Source organism: Tripterygium wilfordii, chromosome 6, assembly GCF_013401445.1.
Source record: "Tripterygium wilfordii isolate XIE 37 chromosome 6, ASM1340144v1, whole genome shotgun sequence".
Taxonomy (NCBI): domain Eukaryota; kingdom Viridiplantae; phylum Streptophyta; class Magnoliopsida; order Celastrales; family Celastraceae; genus Tripterygium; species Tripterygium wilfordii.
Genome location: NC_052237.1, coordinates 7,590,115 through 7,609,149, shown reverse-complemented (window position 1 = coordinate 7,609,149; position 19,035 = coordinate 7,590,115). Strand labels below are relative to the sequence as shown.

At 37.6% G+C, this 19,035-nt stretch overlaps 3 protein-coding genes across 6 annotated transcripts; 1 reads left to right on the top strand and 2 right to left on the bottom strand.

Annotated features, from left to right (window-relative positions):
* The first annotated feature begins 445 nt into the window (after window positions 1-445).
* Window positions 446-3,524, top strand: LOC119999479 (transcription factor BHLH089-like). Its single transcript, XM_038847062.1, has 6 exons — window positions 446-1,172; window positions 1,416-1,619; window positions 1,812-1,877; window positions 2,099-2,167; window positions 2,264-2,335; window positions 2,958-3,524. The coding sequence occupies exons 1-6, from the start codon at window positions 891-893 to the stop codon at window positions 3,084-3,086; spliced, it is 822 nt and encodes a 273-aa protein (XP_038702990.1). The 5' UTR covers window positions 446-890; the 3' UTR covers window positions 3,087-3,524.
* Window positions 3,525-6,580: 3,056 nt separating this feature from the next.
* On the bottom strand, window positions 6,581-7,507 carry LOC120000660. Its single transcript, XM_038848788.1, has 2 exons — window positions 7,282-7,507; window positions 6,581-6,931 (listed from the first exon to the last, which is right to left on the bottom strand). The coding sequence occupies exons 1-2, from the start codon at window positions 7,505-7,507 to the stop codon at window positions 6,648-6,650; spliced, it is 510 nt and encodes a 169-aa protein (XP_038704716.1). The 3' UTR covers window positions 6,581-6,647.
* A 1,535-nt stretch (window positions 7,508-9,042) lies between these two features.
* LOC120001003 (disease resistance protein RPV1-like) lies at window positions 9,043-17,229 on the bottom strand. 4 transcript variants are annotated; one of them, XM_038849216.1, is made up of 7 exons: window positions 16,671-17,229; window positions 14,006-14,181; window positions 13,421-13,525; window positions 13,083-13,345; window positions 12,012-12,416; window positions 10,236-11,840; window positions 9,043-10,102 (listed from the first exon to the last, which is right to left on the bottom strand). In XM_038849216.1, exons 1-7 carry the CDS (start codon window positions 17,174-17,176, stop codon window positions 9,569-9,571), a joined length of 3,594 nt encoding a protein of 1,197 aa, XP_038705144.1. In that variant the 5' UTR covers window positions 17,177-17,229; the 3' UTR covers window positions 9,043-9,568. The 4 variants fall into 4 exon arrangements, with proteins under 4 accessions (XP_038705144.1, XP_038705142.1, XP_038705143.1 ...); XM_038849214.1 differs by having other exon boundaries at window positions 13,421-14,181; XM_038849215.1 differs by having other exon boundaries at window positions 13,083-13,525.
* Window positions 17,230-19,035: the final 1,806 nt, after the last annotated feature.

The following is a 19,035-nucleotide window of genomic DNA, read 5'->3' as shown; positions in this document are numbered from 1 at the left end:
CAGACAAACACAGCTCAAATTAATTATTGTGGGCCTCCCATTGTTGTTAGACATACTGGGCCCTCATGTGGTGGGCCTCATGCCTATTACATATAATCCGAAATCTTAAATCTGAAACCGTCATTATCTATAACTTTACAGTTACATTACAGTCAATTAATGATTGGAAATCTCTAATTAGATCATGTGTTAATCAAACTTAGCCCCTTTTAATTAATTATTATCCGAAAAATAAATAAATATCTCAAATCGAGACAAATCACTCTCTTTCTCCCCTCATTATACATGGTACATGTACTTGCTGCGCTAGCTAAGCTAGCTATGTCCTATGTATGTGGGACTGGGACGGTGACCCCCGATATATCAAAAACCCAAAAATACCCCTCCTTCTATATATCACCGCACGTCAGAGTTGATCAAAAAACAAATAAATGAATCGGACGGTCTATAAATAAAGGTAATATATGCGTAAATGCTGCTGCGGAAGTGACTTGTTGGTTTGCGAAACCCGAGGAGTCTGTCGCTGTCGATTTACAGAGACTTGAGTGGTGGGAGCACAGTGCGCACCAACCTCCACTGTTCAAGGAGATCACAGTCTGTCACGCAAACACACAAAAATGCTACTCTCTCTATTGATTCTGATTTCCATTTCTATCCATCTTTGAATGCTACTAGTTCGTCTCGAAAGCTACTTAAGGAGCCCAATCCAGACCCTCTTGTCCTGCGCTGCGCAGACTTTTGGTTTCGTGAAGAGAGAGCAGGACAAGCATAGGTTGCAAGGGCAGGTCAAAACGTTTGTTGTTGCAATTAATTCTCGATATGCAATGACATGGTAGTGTCATTTTAGCTGGTGTTATTTGAATTTGCTTTTGAATTGGAGTAGGGTTTGGATGATGGACCCACCCGCAATGATGAATGACGGGTCCTACAATTTAGGGGAGATCTGGCCGTTTCAGATAGGTGGCGGCGGTGGTGGTTTTGGACAGGCGGCGATGGGGAGAGCTCAGTTCGGACTGGAGCAGTTTGGGGGTTCTGGTGGTAATGATCCGCTGATGTCGGAGCCGACAGGGGCCAACAGTGGTGGTGGCGGCGGGATTACAAGGAAGCGGCGTGATGTGGATGATGAGTCGGCGAGGAGTCTCTCTACTAGCAATTGCAACGGCAATAGTGTGGTATTCATTTATTTGAACTAATTTAATTTGTATTTGGTGATCGGAATTTTGATTCTAATGCATTAGTTCGAGCTCTCTGTCCCTTTTGCTTTACTTGGAACTGGACTGTATTTAATTTTGATTGTATAATGAAATCTCCAGCTCTGTTTATATAGAAGGAGATCTAGAATGTAATTAACTATTGCGATGTTGATTGGTTTTTGGGTTCGATCAAGTTTGATTTATGGATTCAAAACTTGGCAGAATGAGTTTGAATGCAATGGGAAACGGAGTAAATCGTCAGCATGTAGAGATGAGAATGGCGAATCAAGGGCCAAAGCGGAAACCAGTGCAGGCAAGGCTGCAGAAAAACAAAATACTCAACCACCAGAAACACCCAAACAAGATTACATCCATGTACGAGCTAGAAGGGGTCAAGCCACTGATAGCCACAGCCTTGCAGAAAGAGTAATATCCTTTAATCCTTTTAGACTTACTAGTATTTGAATACGTAATAATGATTGTCAAAACTTGATTAAGAGATTTTAGTTTTAGATCCAAGGATCCTTCCAGTTAGACATTTGATGCAAATTAGTTACCGTTGAATGACACCGAGAGCTATCAGAATGGATTGATTAATTTATTTCGTCTCATCGACAGGCTAGGAGAGAAAAGATTAGTGAGAGGATGAAAATTCTTCAGGATCTGGTCCCTGGTTGCAATAAGGTATGGTATTTGTTTTTTCTTGAAGGCTGGATTGATAAAAAGTACATGCAGGTTTGTTATACATAGCATTACGCTAAATATTGAATGATCGATAACCTTTTCAATGACTTCCTTAATGCAGTCTACTACATATATGCATGAGTAGTGTTGAGACCTATCTTATTTTTTAATCTAGCATGTTTTTATTTTTACAAATCTTTTCTAAGATGGGCTAACATTAGGTTATCGGCAAGGCCTTGGTCCTCGACGAGATTATTAATTACATACAGTCGTTACAAAGTCAGGTCGAGGTATGATTTTAAATTCTGGTGATGATTGGCTGTATTTTTATATTACACACTTTATGGTAGCAAATATAATCCCTAAAAAGTTGTTGCATATTGCAGTTCCTCTCAATGAAGCTTGAAGCGGTGAATTCAAGGATGACTCCTGTGATTGATGCATTTCATCTTAAAGATGTAAGCCAACTATGTATGCTGTTATGAATTTATTCTTTAAGCTTTGTCTCCATAGGTTTAACATTCCACGGTTTTTTGATTCCTTTTGTGTACGTAACGTTCAGGTTAAGCTGTTCATCAAACTTGCCTCTTAGACACATAGTTTTTTTAGGATAAAGTAACCTAAAATAAGAGAAAATGAGTGCCTAAACTTCCAGAAAAAGTAATTCACACATGCATATTGGCAGATTAGGTTCTCCCTTTCAGTTAGGGGCTAAGGGCAAAACAGGTATATGAATTCTCATGCCGTTGGTTGGTCGAGAGTAACAGGCCACCCTCAACTATCATGCCAAACTCCCTCCTCCCCCCACCTTCAAAAAGAGAAAATAGAAACTTACCTTTGCTTTCCGCAATTTGGCTGACAATAAGGCAGTATGTTGCTTTATTTGCTATTCTGCACTTTCCACTCTCCCAATGGAATTTTATGCTTCTATTTCCCTAGATAAAATATTTGTATGCGTTAAGATCAGTTTATTTTTCTCATAATTACAATTTGTCCTCTCTCTGTCTCTCCCAATCGAAAGTTCTTTTAATACATGTCTTTTGACAAACCATGCATTCATAGATCAATTTGGCATTACAGGTTGCTCAGCAAACATATGATACTGGAGGTATGGCATTTGGTTCACAAGCTACAAGGGAATTCAGCCGCGCTTCTTCTCCAGAATGGCTGCATATGCAGGTTGGTGGTGGTTTTGAGAGAACAACGTAATCCAGCCAACTCTCGTCAATTATTAATAAGGACATCGAGTGATGAAGCTTCTTTCCTCTGTGGCTGTGAAAAATCATACTCCTATATGTTAAATCAACTGGAAACATTATTTCTACTCACAACAATCTGACGTGGAGCTGTGATTGCTGTCTCAAAGACTGCTCAAGTTAATATCTTAGCATCTCCCTTCGTTTCTTGTGGCAGGCTTCATGACCTGGTCTGTAGTAATACCTGAACAGAACCTCAGAAACAAGTCTTCTTCCTATAAAAGAATGTTACTGCTTCTGAAGTTTCAATTCTTACATCATATGCAAACTTTACTCTTAAGATTTGATACTTGTCTATGTGAATTGGCTGAAGTTATGTTCCATGCATTAAGTTTTATTCCACTTAATTTCAGTTGCTGCTATTGTCAGCCTCCAGCATCAAGTTCTTGCATCCTGTTACTGTCTACCCCTTGGATTTTCTTACATTTGGTCAGTTTGATTTCTGTACAAAGGCTATGCACATATGACAATTTCCTGTGGTTATGTAATTTTACCTTCATTTTGTGTCCTGTATGTCTCTCCTCTTCTTCCCTATTAATCTTTGATGATGTTATTGCAGTCACTGTGGCTAACAGAAATGGAAGTGGTAACAAAGTACTATGGACAGAAATATATATGTATACATCCATCCCTGTTTCCATTAATAAGAGAACTCTTACAAGCAATCATAATCAGGCATAAACTACGTCTATTGATCGTGTAACTGATACATTAGGGTGTCTCGCACCTTCAATATTCAACAAGGATTAAGGCTGCTGCCTTACAATGCTGCTTAAACCCATATACACAGAACAAGATGCATTGTACTATGAAGTGAAAAGAATGGCACAAATAATTATTACACAACTGCTTGCACAAGATAAGTCAAATTAAAATAGCAAAGGAAGCCACATGGATTTTTCATGGGTTTGCCTGGCATGCATAGTTTGCGGGTTAGTATGCAAACCCGATGAGTTTACCTAATGCACACCCGACGGATGGTGGCTTCGGGTCCCACTGTACCAATAAAAAAAGTATCAAGAGAAGCATATATGTCGAAGTAACAATTTATATAACTGTAAGCATGGAAAATTATTAGGCACTTGATAGACCAAAATCTACGTGCCTACCTCATTGTTCTAATTTAAAGTGTTGCCTCTTGTCAGTAAACCCAAGAGAAAGACATGCCAAAAGTGATAATCATATTATTGGCTGTGTTGAATTGCAGGAACTTCCAGATTGGTTAAAATTGTTGGCGCTCGATGCATGGCTACATTGTCCAGGGAGGTAAAGTTGCCCAATCTGTTGAATGCAACTACTTGCAAATTGCGAATCAAATACGGTTTCCGGTAATTTCAAACTAGATATGAGTATTCATCAATAGATACAACATGAATTACTAAAGGAAGTCATGGCCATTCTTAACTATCTAAAACTGCTTCCACCAGATCATTAGATAGAGATTAAAACTGTTCTTAAACACATTAGTTGCTGTTCATCTAGGCCACTTGTTCCTGCCTTGAGGATCTTGTTGACAATTGTCATACACTATGTTTACTAATCTCAAGTACCTAATTCATATTAGCAAAGATTTATATGGCAATCCAAGATGCCTGCACATATCAAGAAGCGTTTATAATGTCTTTTTTGAAAGGAAGAAAGATTTTATCAAAGCACCAAGGTGGTGCGTAAAGAAAAGCTACAATTTTAGCCTCAAAAATAGCACCAGAGTTTCAGGTTTCTAAAACAGTTGTCTGTGATGAAGTCTACGAATGACTTGCCCAAAATTGAAGGTCCTATTGTTTCTCTCAACCCAGATCCTCCACACAATGGCCATAGGAAGTATCTGAATAGCCTTCCTCCTTGAAACATTACAGCAGAGAGAAACCCAGGCCTTCATTCCCTCGGCAAAAGTGTCATTAACCACCCAGGTAATATCAAGCTCCCAAGTTGCCATCCAAATCTTCCTAGACCAAGGGCAATGCAAAATAGAAGGTGATTTATGGATTCTAGATCAGATTTTCAAAGAGAACATCTGTTGATTAGCTGGTATCTTCTATTCTATATATTATCCAGAGTCAAAATTATCACCCAAGTAGCTGCCCAGCCAAAAAAAAAAAAAAAGAAGCAATGTCAGGAAGAACTTTAGGCTTCCGATGCTGAGCCAAGGAAATGAGAGAATGCCATGAAGATGCTTGGCATTTAGAAGTTCCCTGTTGTAGGTTTAGACCTAAAAATATTTACTTGGAATGTTTCCAGCATATTCTCCTCCATAGTAGATTCCATCTTGCAGTTATAGATTGTTTCCCAAGAATTTAAGAAAGAATGAAGTTCTAAGCTCTGAGCAGCTCCGTTGAAGTGAAGAGTCCAGCTAAGACCAGCAGTTGACAAGCTATTACAGATCTCTGAAAATTTGTAATGCACTTGGTTTGACAATAAGATTCCTTTAGAGAAAATGCTAGAATAATAATTATATTCGTTGTAAGATGAAACCATCTCAAGACTAATCCATTCATGGAGTAGGTATCATATTTTACAATTATACTAAACAAGAATCATATTCTAATTGTAGACTTATGGCTGCTAATATAACTCGTTTTAACACTGCCTCAAACTCGTTCTATGAAAATTACAAAAGGGGATAAATTAATAGAAATAGGGAGACCAAGACGAAGCCAGAAAAAAGTCTGAATTTGGAGAAAAATTGGGAGTCATAAAGCTAACGGAGCTGGAAAACATGAAGCTACTGCAGTCTGGAGCCATGATGCTAATGGAGATAAGAGGTCAATGGAACCAAAAAGTAAAATCAGGAGACACGAAGGCCGGCGGCAACACATTGGCAGCTACATCTTCCACCCAAGACCACAAACAACGATTCTGAACTAGTTTACAATAACAGATAAGATAAGTTTATATAGCTTGTATCATAAACCATTTCATGATCAGCCGCTAGTTTAGAAAACCACGGAAGGGCCAGCGGCACAACAGTAGCTATTTCTCAAACCTAAGCTCGGAAACAATGGTTCTGATATCATGTTTTTGCAGAAATAGAGAAGAGAATTCTATATTGCTTGTATTATAAAAAAAAATAAATTCCAACACTAGAGTATGAAGCGTAATTAGGATTAATTCTACTATTTCAAGAAATTCTAATTCGCCTATAAAGGAAACTAACACAATAGAATTGGTATATGCTAATGGATGCTTAAACTGTATGGATTTACACGGCTATCCAAATGGAGATTCCAAATGCACCAATGCTAATTCATCTACCCTGCAAGGGATAAAAAGAAAAGAAAAGAAAAGAAATTCACTTGTTTTCATTCAAGTATTTAGAGCAATTTCATTACACAATTACATTCCACTTATGGTCCCTGATGTAAATGAATATTACCCTATTACTTTTCAAGAGAGAACTATGCAAACTTGGAGTACATTAAGCAGTTCTTTCATTTCTTGTAATTCCAATCCAATGATTCAACAACAGCTACAAGTCTTCCACATTGAACTGGAGCACTCCTCTCTTCAATTCTTATTATGCAACAAGAAAAACAGAGGTATACACGATAATGAGAGGAAAGCTAACCAGCTGCGGCGAAATCACAGAGGGAAGGAAGGAGCGCGAGGCCTTCTTGGCACGCTTGGAGATCTTCTTGAACAGGCTATGCAAGAACCTGATCAACAAATCAACACTGCTCTCTGTCTCGTCCTCGTCACTGTCACTGAACTCATCATCCTCCTCCATCAAGCTATCGTAAGCATCGCCGACCTCCTCCTCATGTTCTTCTCCAATTGAACCATCCAGCTCAAAACACACATCTTAATAAGAAGGAGATCGACGATTAAGATGAAGTACAAGAATGAGCAAGACTAAGATTGAAGAAGGAAAGAGTTTAGTTGTTGTTTGTATGGAGATGGGAGTGATGATGCATGCTGTTGCAGGTTTTGCCATGTACACTACAAAGTGGTCAAAGGGAAGATGGGTGATTTGCGATAAGCCTATAACGAAATTATAGAATTATTTTGTCTTTTTAAAAATAATAATATGCATATACTAGATTTAATAGACTTTATTGACTGAGAGAAAAAAAAAGAAATTGAAGAAGATGTAATTTAGAGAGAGAATCCATAATCCAACTTGGAAACAACTCAAGTTAGAAGAATCTTACATTGTTTGATGGTCTTGGATGACGAAAATGAGAGATTTTGAGAGAAAATGAAGTTTGAGGGTTGGTTAGGTCGAGATACGTGAAAAAAGGTCGCAAAAAGGGTGTTTAAAACAAAACTCACGTGAACAACTGTATTGAGGGCAATTGATCGGCCTGACACAAGCCTCCTTTCTTTTTTTAATAGTGGTGATCGATTGGCCTTTAACCCTGATGTCAAAATCTGCATTTTTCCACTAAAACCTTTCGTATTCGATCCAAATCTATTTCTACATGATCTTAATACTCTGAAATGAATCTCAAACACTTATAATCCACCCCGAATCACCCCGTATTAATTCTAATATTTTTAAACCACAAATTTGACTATTCAAATTTGTCTACACGGTTCAAATGGATACATACACAACATGTGTCAATCCTATAAGGACCCTAAAGGTACAAGGTATTACGAATATGAACTCTAAACATACAAAATCATACTTTCATTTGAAAAAAAAAATCATAATTAATTTACCATAAAAGGGTGGGAAAAGACAATTTTTGGTCACTGAAATATTTGATCAGGTTCAACTCAGTCACTCATGTTACAAACGTTTCAATTTAAGTATCCAAATTTCTAAATTGTTCCAAATTAGTCACACAGACAGATTTTAGAGAGTTCGGGCAACAATTAGTTGAGTTGAGGTCGCATCAAAAAATAAAATAATTAAAATTTTAATTGATGTGACATGATGACTTGGATATTTGTCATATTTTTCAAAAAAAAGAAATTAATTACACAAAAAAAAACCCAAAAGTTGTGGAGAGATGTGAAGTGAGGAAGATGAGGGAGATTAAGAGAGAGGGAGTCTGAAGGCTTCTTTAATACTCCATCATGAGATTAGAGGGAGGGGGTTACCGACGAAGGTGGAGGTGGAGAGGAGAGGTGGGGGAAGAAGGGATTAGGAATTTAGGTTTAACTTTCTTTGAAAAAGATTATTCTTAGCACATTTAATTTTTTTTCATAAAATTCCACATCATTCTCACATCAACCTAAATTAGTTGATTTTGATTATATTGTGTCACGTGGGATGGTTGACTATCCGAATTGGGCGAAAACTGTCCGTGTAACTAGTTTGGAACAGTTTAAAAATTTGGATACCCAAATTAAAACGTTTGTAAAATGGGTGACTGAGTTGAACCTGCTTAAATATTTCAGTGACCAAAAGTTGTCTTTCCCAATAAAAAGGTAGATAGATTCACATATAAGAAGATGAATTGAAACCTCTTCAAGTTTTACTTATAATCCTCACTTAAATAGGGGAGGAAAGCTTTGGTTACATCATAGTAATTTTAGGCCTAATAATAGGACATAACAATATTGGACACCAACTCCTGATACAAGAAGATAAACAGAGACGAATAATAATGCTTTGCAACATTGAACACCAATTTGCAGCTAATTAACTCTAAATATATGAGCGACAAATGGAACATGTGTTAGCCTTCTTCAGACAGGAGACTACACAAGGAATCTGAGTTGCCTTGCCATGATAAAATCATTCTCTTCTGAGGAGCTATAATTGCATGAGAGAGCAAAAAATCAACTACTACTATTTTTTTTAAATAAAATTTTCAAATTTTGCGTACAATAGTTCTTAGTGTTAATTTTTTTAAAACAACAATTCAACATTTTATTTCATGATAGCAAACGTTCAACCTTAACGCCACAAAAGCAGCCTAGAAATTTACAAACACAATACAACACCAGACCACACAACGTTCAACCTTAACGCCACAAAAGCTGCCTAGGAATTTACAAACACAATACAACACCAGATCACGCAAGTACATTACAAACACCAGACTCCACCGGACTAAAACAAACTACACCAAAATATATCTGAGCAAACTAAACAAACAAACAAAAAAAGACAAAACACAATATTTCTGCATCAAAAATATTGTGTTCCTCTTCATCGAGAGAACAATTTCCACAAAATTTAAGAATTGTATCACTGTGCACCAAATATACCGCCGAAACACACCAAATATTTATGGTAGATCTACTACTACTGGGTAGGAGAAGAGAGACGAGAGGCTCGACATCTTCCTCCTCCACTTAGGGAATTTTTTTTTTGTGTCAGAAAGCGCGGCTAGGTTTTTTTGGAACTTCACATTAGTTCTTAGTTGAACAGAACAGAACTACTTATTTATATGTAAGATTGTTTTTATAATAATTAAAAAGACAAATCTTCTGTCTCTTGAAGCAAGTATTTCCCAGTCACTGCAGTTCCTTACTCTTTCTCTAATCATCTTGTTCATGTATAGAGCTGAAAAAATTTGCAAGCCTCTCTGATACTGGATATACTGGATTTTGACTTTCATCGAGTAGTTCCTCATTCCCATCACAGTCATCATCATTTTCAAATACCAGGTGAGCACCAGACATCTTAAGCTCAACCCCCTTAACCTCTTGAGGGTCTCTCTTTGTCACCTCAATCTCGTAGTCGTCATTCAACTGAGAATCAAGTTGATGAAAATGTGGATATCGATAAAAGTGAACCTGATCATCATGTGTTCTTGGCACTCCCATCAACTGTAGTGTGAAGGTGTATACGGGCTCACCAAGTTTAAGAATATTTGCTTGAATGTCCATTACTGCTGGAAGTTTATTTCTCAACTCATCTGTTATCTGATGGTCGAGAGAGACGACAACACCTATTATCACACTCTTGACTTCAAGGTCTTTGTGCTGGGAAAACCTCAGACGTCCTTGCGAAAACCAATCTGGAATTTTGCTTCCCGGCATGCTTAGGTTGTGAATGTCCTTCAAACAGACCTGCAGCAGAAATTGCATATGCAACACAATAACCTTTTTATTGTCGACATCAAAGGAAATTGTGCATGATTGTGTATTTGTGGGAGTCTGTGCATGAAAGAGAGAACAAGAGAGAGCGAGACAAGCAGAGAACCTTGGAAAGTCTTCTTTTAACTGCCGAAAAGCATGCCTTGCAGCCACTCAAATACAATCTTTCCAAGGACTTCAGGCATTCTAGGCCTGGAATGTCCACCACTTTCTCACAGTTTGTCAGATTCAGATCATGCAAGTTCTCCAAGTTTGAGAGATCAGATACGCTTTCTAAGGCAAAACAATTAGCAAGATTCAACTCCAGTAAACTAGATGGAATTGGAGGCAGGGACTTGAGATTTTCACAATAGGGCAAGTATAGCTTTTTAAGGAGGGAGAGGCCCCTCAGGCTACAAGGCAGGCTGCAAAAATCATTGTTGCCAAGATTCAAGATCTCTAATGATGACAACTTCTCAAACTCATCAGGAATTCTACCTGATATTCCAAAAGCATGAGCATCCAGTTCTTCCAACAAGGAGAGATTTGACAAAGAAGTTGGCAGTGGAACAAGCGTAGGCCTCTCCACTGTATCACTGTCCGCTGGCTCACTGTTGTTCGGTAATCGAAACAAAGGCCTTTTTGTCATTCTCAAGACCATTAATCTAGAGAGCATACCAAGGCTTTCTGGTATTTCTATCACAGCAGTTTCGTCCATCCCAAAATGGTGCAAGGACTTCAAATTTCCCATTGAAGATGGGAGTTTATTGAGCATTTTGCACTTGTTCAATTGCAATATGACAAGATTTTCCAGCAAACCAATGGACTCTGGCAACTCCATGATGCTTACATTGTCTATGGTCAAAGTCGTAAGAGTTAAAATGCCTCCAATTGTTGCTGGTAAAGACCTAAGCAATGTACAATTCCTCATTTCAATCTTCCTAAGTGTTTTTAAAGAGCCCATGTTTTCTGGTAGAGCTGCTATCAATGGCCCGCCAAACTGAAGCTCAACAGTTGAGGCTAACCCTTCTATCGAATCAGGCAATCTGCTTAAAAATTCACAATTTTCAGCTGATAAGATCTTCAAAAACGACAGGGAACCAATTGAACTAGGAAGCTCTCTGATTGCACTGGCATCAATTAAGAATTCTGTCAATGATTTGAGATTACCAATGTTATCAGGAACTTCAGCAAGTGATTTGCACTGCATCAAGTTTAGTTTCTCCAGATTCACCAAATCTCCGACAGAATGCGGTAGTTCTTCTAGTGCAGTGTCACTAAGTGTGAGTTCCCTAAGAGAAACAAGCGCTCCGATACAATTAGGAAATCGTTTCAAAAATCGGCAGCCATTTAGGTTAAGCTTCTCAAGATTTGTAAGACGGAAGATAGATTCAGGTAGGGTTGCTATGGCAGTCTTGTCAAGAAGAAGTTCTTTCAAAGATCTCATATGGCCCATGGTCTTGGGTAATTCTTTCAATCCAGAGCAACCAGATAGGATAAGCGTCTCAAGATTTTTCAGCCCAGAGACATCACTTGGGAAATCAACAAGATTTATACAGTCTTTCAAATTCAAGAAAAGCAAGGTACTCAGGCTACCAATTGATTTGTGAAGATTAGTTATTTTACTGCATTGCTGAAGCACAAGCTTTTCCAGATTTTGATGCCCGGATAAATCAATATAATCAAGATTGCGGCAACCTTTTAAATTCAAGACCATCAAGTTTTCAGCCACCTTGCAAAGAGAAGGAACAAATTAAAGAAAGTATACAGAAAAGTCCAAGTTACGTATAGCATATAGGTCATACCACCTTGACCAAAAGAAAAAATATTATTTTCCTGCAGTCGAAGCCAGAAAGATAATGGTGGTGACTATCGTCACAATGATGTTAAGAGAAGCAATTACCTTCTTAGCATTCCAACCCCAAACTCGTTTGATATTGCTCTCTGATAGATCGAGGACAGTAAGTTGCCTTGGATGAAAGTTATAAGGAAGATTTCTCAAAGGACATCCTTTCCACTGCAGCCACCTTAGTTCTGTAGGAACATACTTAAAGTTTCCAACCAATTTCACTTGATTGATTTCCAGTAGTCGCAAATTAACCATTGGTCTGAAAGGTTTGGTGTAAAGTACCACCTGCTTTTCATTTTCTTCATCTTGACATTTCTTGAATACTTCCTTCAGATATGTAACTGCAGAGGCAATATTGGGTCTTCTTAGAAGGTTATTCCAAGAAATAGTAACCCCACCTGGATCCTTCACAAAGTTCTTCTTGAAGTCTAAGACAATTCCCTGTATGCTTCTTGTCCCCTAGAGTCAATGAATTAAAAATTCGTCATAAAAGCATGGATTGAAGAGCAAGTAAAAGGGAAACAAATATGCAGCAAGCATCACCATGAAATTGGTTTTTAATATGGGTAAGCAAAATGATACGTGAATTTTCTGACGTTGAAGTGGCATCCACATGCAATATGCAGACAGGCATGCTCGAATGCAGATGTTAAGTTGAGCCTTACAATATTTACCAAAAAAGGTGACGCATCGAAAAAGTTGCTTACGCTCTTCACTGGCATATGGTAGTTGAGATAAAAAGCAGTAGTCAGCTTATTATGTTTTGAAGGCTATTTATGTTCTTGATTTGCTGCAATTTTTCATTTCCCTCAATTTCTATCGATATCTCCATATACTTTAAACAAATTATATGGGTTTAGAGAAAGGTTCATTTATCTTCATTCACTAAGCAAAAGTTTATTTATCTACTTCTCATTATTGGGAGTAGTTCCTACATTACAAACTAACTGCATGACTAGCATGTTATGTAGAATGAGAATTTTCATGAAATCTTCCATGTATAACGGTGCAGCATAAAATACTTGTTTTCAGACTCTAGGTTAAGTCTAAAGAAGATATAACATGGAAGAAAATGTGTGCTTTTCTCAATGAAAAGGAAAAAAAAAAACAAACAAACAAACATACCTTGTTGTTTTCTAACAAAGTCAAAATTTCATCACGATCCCACAATCGACTGCGCATACCAGGATCTACAAGATTTTGTTCTCGATCAATTTGTCTTCCCATGTCTCTGAGTTGATCATGCATCCAAAAAGAATCATCCTCAGCAATCTTAACGAGAGATTTTGCTGTGAGTACAGAAATTGATATCTCAGCCTCAAATCCACAGCCCTTCATTATATCCACTACATCTTCCCTGTTCATATCAATTTTGACAAACAAACATGCTATGTCAAGGAATATACACTTGACCTGTTCATCCAGCCCTTCAAAGCTAAACTTTAACACATCTTGAAGATTACCAGGTCGGATATTCCTCAACTTTTTCAGAGAATCTTCCCATTCTTTTATGGTCTTCTTATCAGACAAAAATGAACCAATCACTTCAAGAGCTAATGGTAGCCCTCCTGCAAGGGAAACAATTTGTTCTGAGAGATTAAAGAAATTGTAAGTAGGTTTCTCCCTTCGTAGTGCATGGTAACTGAAAAGTTGTAAGGCCTGAGAGGAATTCAACTCCCTGACCTCGTAAATCAAATTTACATAATTCTCACGCAAAATCTGTCTATCTCTGGTAGTAATGATTATTCGACTTCCTTCATTAAACCATTCTCTCTTGCCAGCTAATGCTTCAAGTTGCGTTACCTTATCAACATCATCCAAAACAATGAGAACCTGTTTGTCATAAACTATACCTTTGATTGCACTAATGCCAGTATGAACCTCACTTATGAGAGGAGACTGACCCCGGGTAAGATTGCTGATAAGTTTGTTTTGAAGTGACTCTAAACCACTAATTTGATGTTGTTCACTCACATCCGAAATAAAACTTCGGTATTCAAATTTTCCAACAAGCCTATTATAAAGAGCCTTGGCAAGTGTAGTCTTACCAACACCACCAATTCCATGAAGTCCTAGAATTTGAATGCCAGTGGCTTTGGCATTCAACAACTTTATCAGTTCTTCTGCACGAGAATCAATTCCAACACTATATGTAGCCACAACATTGTTGCTCAATTCATGCACAACCCGTTTAGCTAAAGATTCAACAAGTTCCTTATCGTCACTGTCAAAAAACATGATTGTGGGTACATTAGTATTAACAAGGGGCAAATGGAATTAGATATACAGCAACCAAATGAGAAGTGTAGGGTCCCCGCTATGAAAATTACAATTTCTTAGAAAAGTCGCACAACAGATAATACCATTAGCTATCAACAAGAGGGACAAAGAAAAAGATAATGTAACTAGAAACACCATCCAACCTTAGAGAATTAAGCTACCTTAGATGTTTCCTTAAATTACGAATTAAAAAAGATAAGAGAAATAAAAAATTTTTAAAAAAAAAAACTGTGTTATATCTGTTTTAAGTAAAAAAAGTACAACAAGGTACCTATATATGAGTATATGATCATAAAATAATTGTAAGAAAGTAAGAAACTCAAAATAAACTGTAAAGAATTTTAAGATGAAAGTCAACTTCAACAAGGAAACTACAATAATAAAGAAATCAGCATAAAATCCTATAACATGTTCACATAAGCTAAGATAAAGGCAAATACTTGGTGCAGGGATCAAGTTGCTTCACTGTAACCTAGATGCCACCATTTCAAACTATAAAACCAACATCTCTGCAATTCTGCATAAGGCTATATACATCATCCCGTTAGTATATAGGCACATAGCAATTTGCTGTGCTTGGTGTTGGACTCAAACAATGGTAAAAGAATGCATAAATTGTGAAATAATGTTCACTATAATATGACGGTTAGTAGAAATAAATTTCCTATAGGGACTGCCAATGTTGCAAAACTGATGAAATGTGGCCTTGAAAAGTTTAATGTTGCAACCATTTGTTGTTAAAACAGATTCGCAATAGTGTAATGATTGTGGAAAATAATCTTCTTTTTTCTAAAAGTCTAATCACAATAGGACTTGCCGAAAACTAATGAATGGCTTTGCCAAACTTTATCTTTCAATATAGTATTCTGCTGGAAAACTAGTCTCATATTGGCATTGCCATCACTGACTATGAAGGGTGGCAGCAGTGTTCTCATTTATAACACAACAAAAAAATATCATCAAAATCGAATAGTGAAATCAAAATTTGTATTTCAGGCCCAAAAACATGATCACATATAGGCCCTGCGGATGTATTGGCTTGGGAATGAACTGTTCTGGCTAGAGGATTCAGGTTTGACTCCCACATTCACATTCCACAGCGTAAATGGTACTTGGGGAGAGAGGGCCAATCCAGGTGAGGCTTACGTGCAGCCGAAGGTACAGAGTCATTAGTCACAACATTTAAAAAATGCTCATGTATAGTTGTAAAAGGCTACTACTATAGACAAGCATAAGTCAACTAAACAAATCTAACTAGAACAAAAATCTTTGTTGTATGTATCTAATCTTTGTTGTATGTATCTAAAACTAAACTGACAAATTAATAATTCCAATTCATCTCATGCACTTCAGCCTTATCTATGGTTGCAAAAACTGTGTCATTCTATCATTGATTCCAAGGCATAACTAGTTTGACATTTTATGCTAGCTTTTGGTTCTGGCATACAAATCCCTATGAAGCCCGAGGCTTGATTTTTTCAAACAACAAGCGAAGTTTTTTTTTTTTTTTTTTTTTTTTACCAACAGGCCCCATAGGCAATACACCCAAAAACCCCTACCCTCTCCCTCACGGGGTACCACCGGGCTTCCCCTCAATCCCAAAACAACCAGTGAAGTTCAAGAAAAAAGACGTGATATAAAGCTAAAATCAATTGTAAATTTGTAAGCTATGCAGAGCATACGACCTTTAGTAGAAAAGGTTGGAGAGGCAGAGAAAACTAGTATTTTAAAAGCAATGTGCACGATAAAGATAGTTGGGAGTCTTGAAAACTTGCATTCATATATTAAATTTACCCAATTGTGCAACTCAACGTATCCAGAATGGACAAGATATTAAAATATAACAAGGCACAAATCAAAGTGGGTCCATTTCAACTTCATTAATTAGATCCAAATATTCTCTCCAAATTCTACATTTATTTCCTCTACCAATTCCCCCATTAAAATATTCAGCAACCAATATAATATATTAGTCAAATATGGTAAATCATACATGTTCCCCCCATTATTTAACCTACAAACCAGAACAAAGTTGACTTTCCTCAAACTACGGATATCTACTATTTTCCTCTGCAACTCACCAACAACTCAACCTCGTAGAGCCCCAACCGAATCATAGTCAGCAACACAATCTTTGTAAGGACAGAACAGTAAAACTTTGTATAAAACTTATTCCGATCCTCATACTATGGTCATCTTTTCTCAATCAACTGAAGCACAGCTAGCTACAAGGTCCTTTACTCGTCTTCTCCTCTAACTAAGCAAAGGATCAGCTATCCATGAATTCATGAGTAGTCATAAAGACTTTTGACAATTGTAACAAGTGCCCACATCAAACTAACATAGAAATAAGAGAAGTTAGGGTTTAAAATGTACTGTAGAGCACAAACGAAGTAAGCAGAGCAAGTATATGTAGGGATGCAAGTGTACAACCTCTTGTTAAAAACCCAACCAGCTATACCTCCAACTTTCTCCATTGCTTTCCTCCATTTTTCTACTTGTACCTCCCCGAACCTCGAAGAATGCTTCTCGAAATCCTGTTCAAAAGGCCCCATCTGTCGCTGAACATCGGAGGGATCTACTCGGTAGAACACAGGGAGAATCAGCCTCCCCAATTCGCAGATCCTCGCCATTTCCTCAAGACACCAGTGGGACGACGCGTAGTTTGGGGAAACTATGATAATAAAGGCGGCCGAGTCGTCGATGGCCTCCAAAAGACACGGCGCGATCTCGTCCCCCCGATCCAACCCGTCGTTGTCTAGAAAGACACGGACGCGTTTCTCTTTGAGAAAGCTGTAGAGACGAGACGTTACGGTGTCGCGCGTGTCTTCTCCGCGGAAACTGAGGAAGACGTGCCATCGGAGAACCGTAAGGGCCGCCATCGGAGTCGGAGAAGCAAGGCTTCCACTGTTGGACATTTTTTTTCTACTGTTGGACATTTTGTTTCTCGTTCTCGCAAAAGAGGGAGAAAAGAGAGAGAGGAGAAGTAGAATTTGTTGGGTCCTGCTATACACACCCCTTTTTTGCTTCATAAACCCTCTTATTATTCCTCTAATCAAATCACTTATCATTCACACTCTTCTGTCACTCCATCAGACACTAAAATGGGTACTAGACTAGCAATTATTCACTGTCAGCAATTAAAGATTAGGCCAGAGATATAAAGTGGGACATATAAACAACGTAAGCATACAACTATAGTCAACGGAGAGTGAAGTCATGGTATGCCCATGTCACATCATTCTGGCTTTTGTCTTTGATTTGTCCCCTAGTAAAATACGTCGTCGTTTTAAATGTCAGTTGATGCAGTTATGTCAGTTCTTAAAATAATTTAACCTCCTATGGTAACATCTTATTGTAACTGCTCTTGTCTAATTGTAATTGTAGGATAATTGATCTGTCTTGGAACTGCTTGAACTGTCGTATAAATTACTTTTGGATAAAGCTCTTTTGTCTGGGAGTTACCAATCTTCTGGAATCGTATTGACATATATATGAAATAAATTATTTTTATTCATCAATAATAATTAATACAATCAAAATAAATTATTTTTATTTGACGTTATTATTTTATTTTTACTCAATAGCTTTTTCAATGCGATGAGTTTGAAAATGAAGTTATAGGGAGCTCATTTCACTCTCAATGCAACGCGAAAGGGTAAGACCCATTTGGTTGGACTTTGATCCGCTTTTTTTGAGTTTTCCTACTTGTGGAGTACCTACCTACTCATCCTTACTCTCTCTAGCCATAACTACAGCTAAAACAATCTAAGTTAATATTTTTTAATCTATCACTCTAAGCCTATGTGACAAACTAACCCTGAATACTTGTCTACTTTTCACTCAAATATCACACTAACTTAAATATTTATGTACCATTTGTACTTGACTCATGAGACTTACATAAATTTGTCTTGTCAGACTTTTAGTCTCTCTCTAAAATGATTGTGATTTCACGTATTGGTATCTCTCAAAGTTTACTTATCACAAGAATTATGAAATCGTCAAGCCTAGGGAAGTAGATTTGACTTTAAATTTGACACGTTTTGATGATGATATGACTTTATCGGTAGGATACAGTAATTAGAAAAATATTTATTTTTAAATTTTTTCAAAAAAATAATATTAAAAAATATTTATTTAAAATAATACTAAAGCCATCTTTTACATTTATTCTAAAGTTCTGTGGTGAGAGAAAGCCGGATATAAGGAAGAAAAGGAGGGGAGAGAAAGTTGAGAGAGAAAGATAGAGACAAGAGGGAGAGTGGGGCAATTATGGAGACGCAGGCGCGTGGGATCGAATACTTAGATCATGAGGACGTCTTGTCTTTAAAATATGTCACATGAGTGATTTGATTGGGGGTGTAAGAAGTAATATAGGGGAGGGCAAATAGCGACGCCGTTGTTTTATTTCCACACGTTAACTGTGCCTAGACAAGTGTCTCGTCAAGTAGCACTTTATTCTCTCCTTCTCCATCTCTCTTTTCTTTTCAAGTCTTCTGACTTTGTCCGCTTTTTCGTAAGCTATAAACAGTTCAGAAGCGATCGTGACGGAGAGCTAGTACGTAATGCCAAGATGATATGCTGCCTGTTTGATCCGCTGCATCAACTATTGTTATCTTTGGCTGCATCAAACGGTGTCACGGAATTCGCTGATTAAGTGTCTGTTTGGCAGGGCGGCTCCGCAAGCGGAGCCTCCTACGTTTGCGGCTCCGCGGTGCTAAACAGGACACAAACGGCCAGCGGATTCCGCTGCCTCCTTCATTTTTTTTTTCATTTTTTGTTGTGGGACCCACCC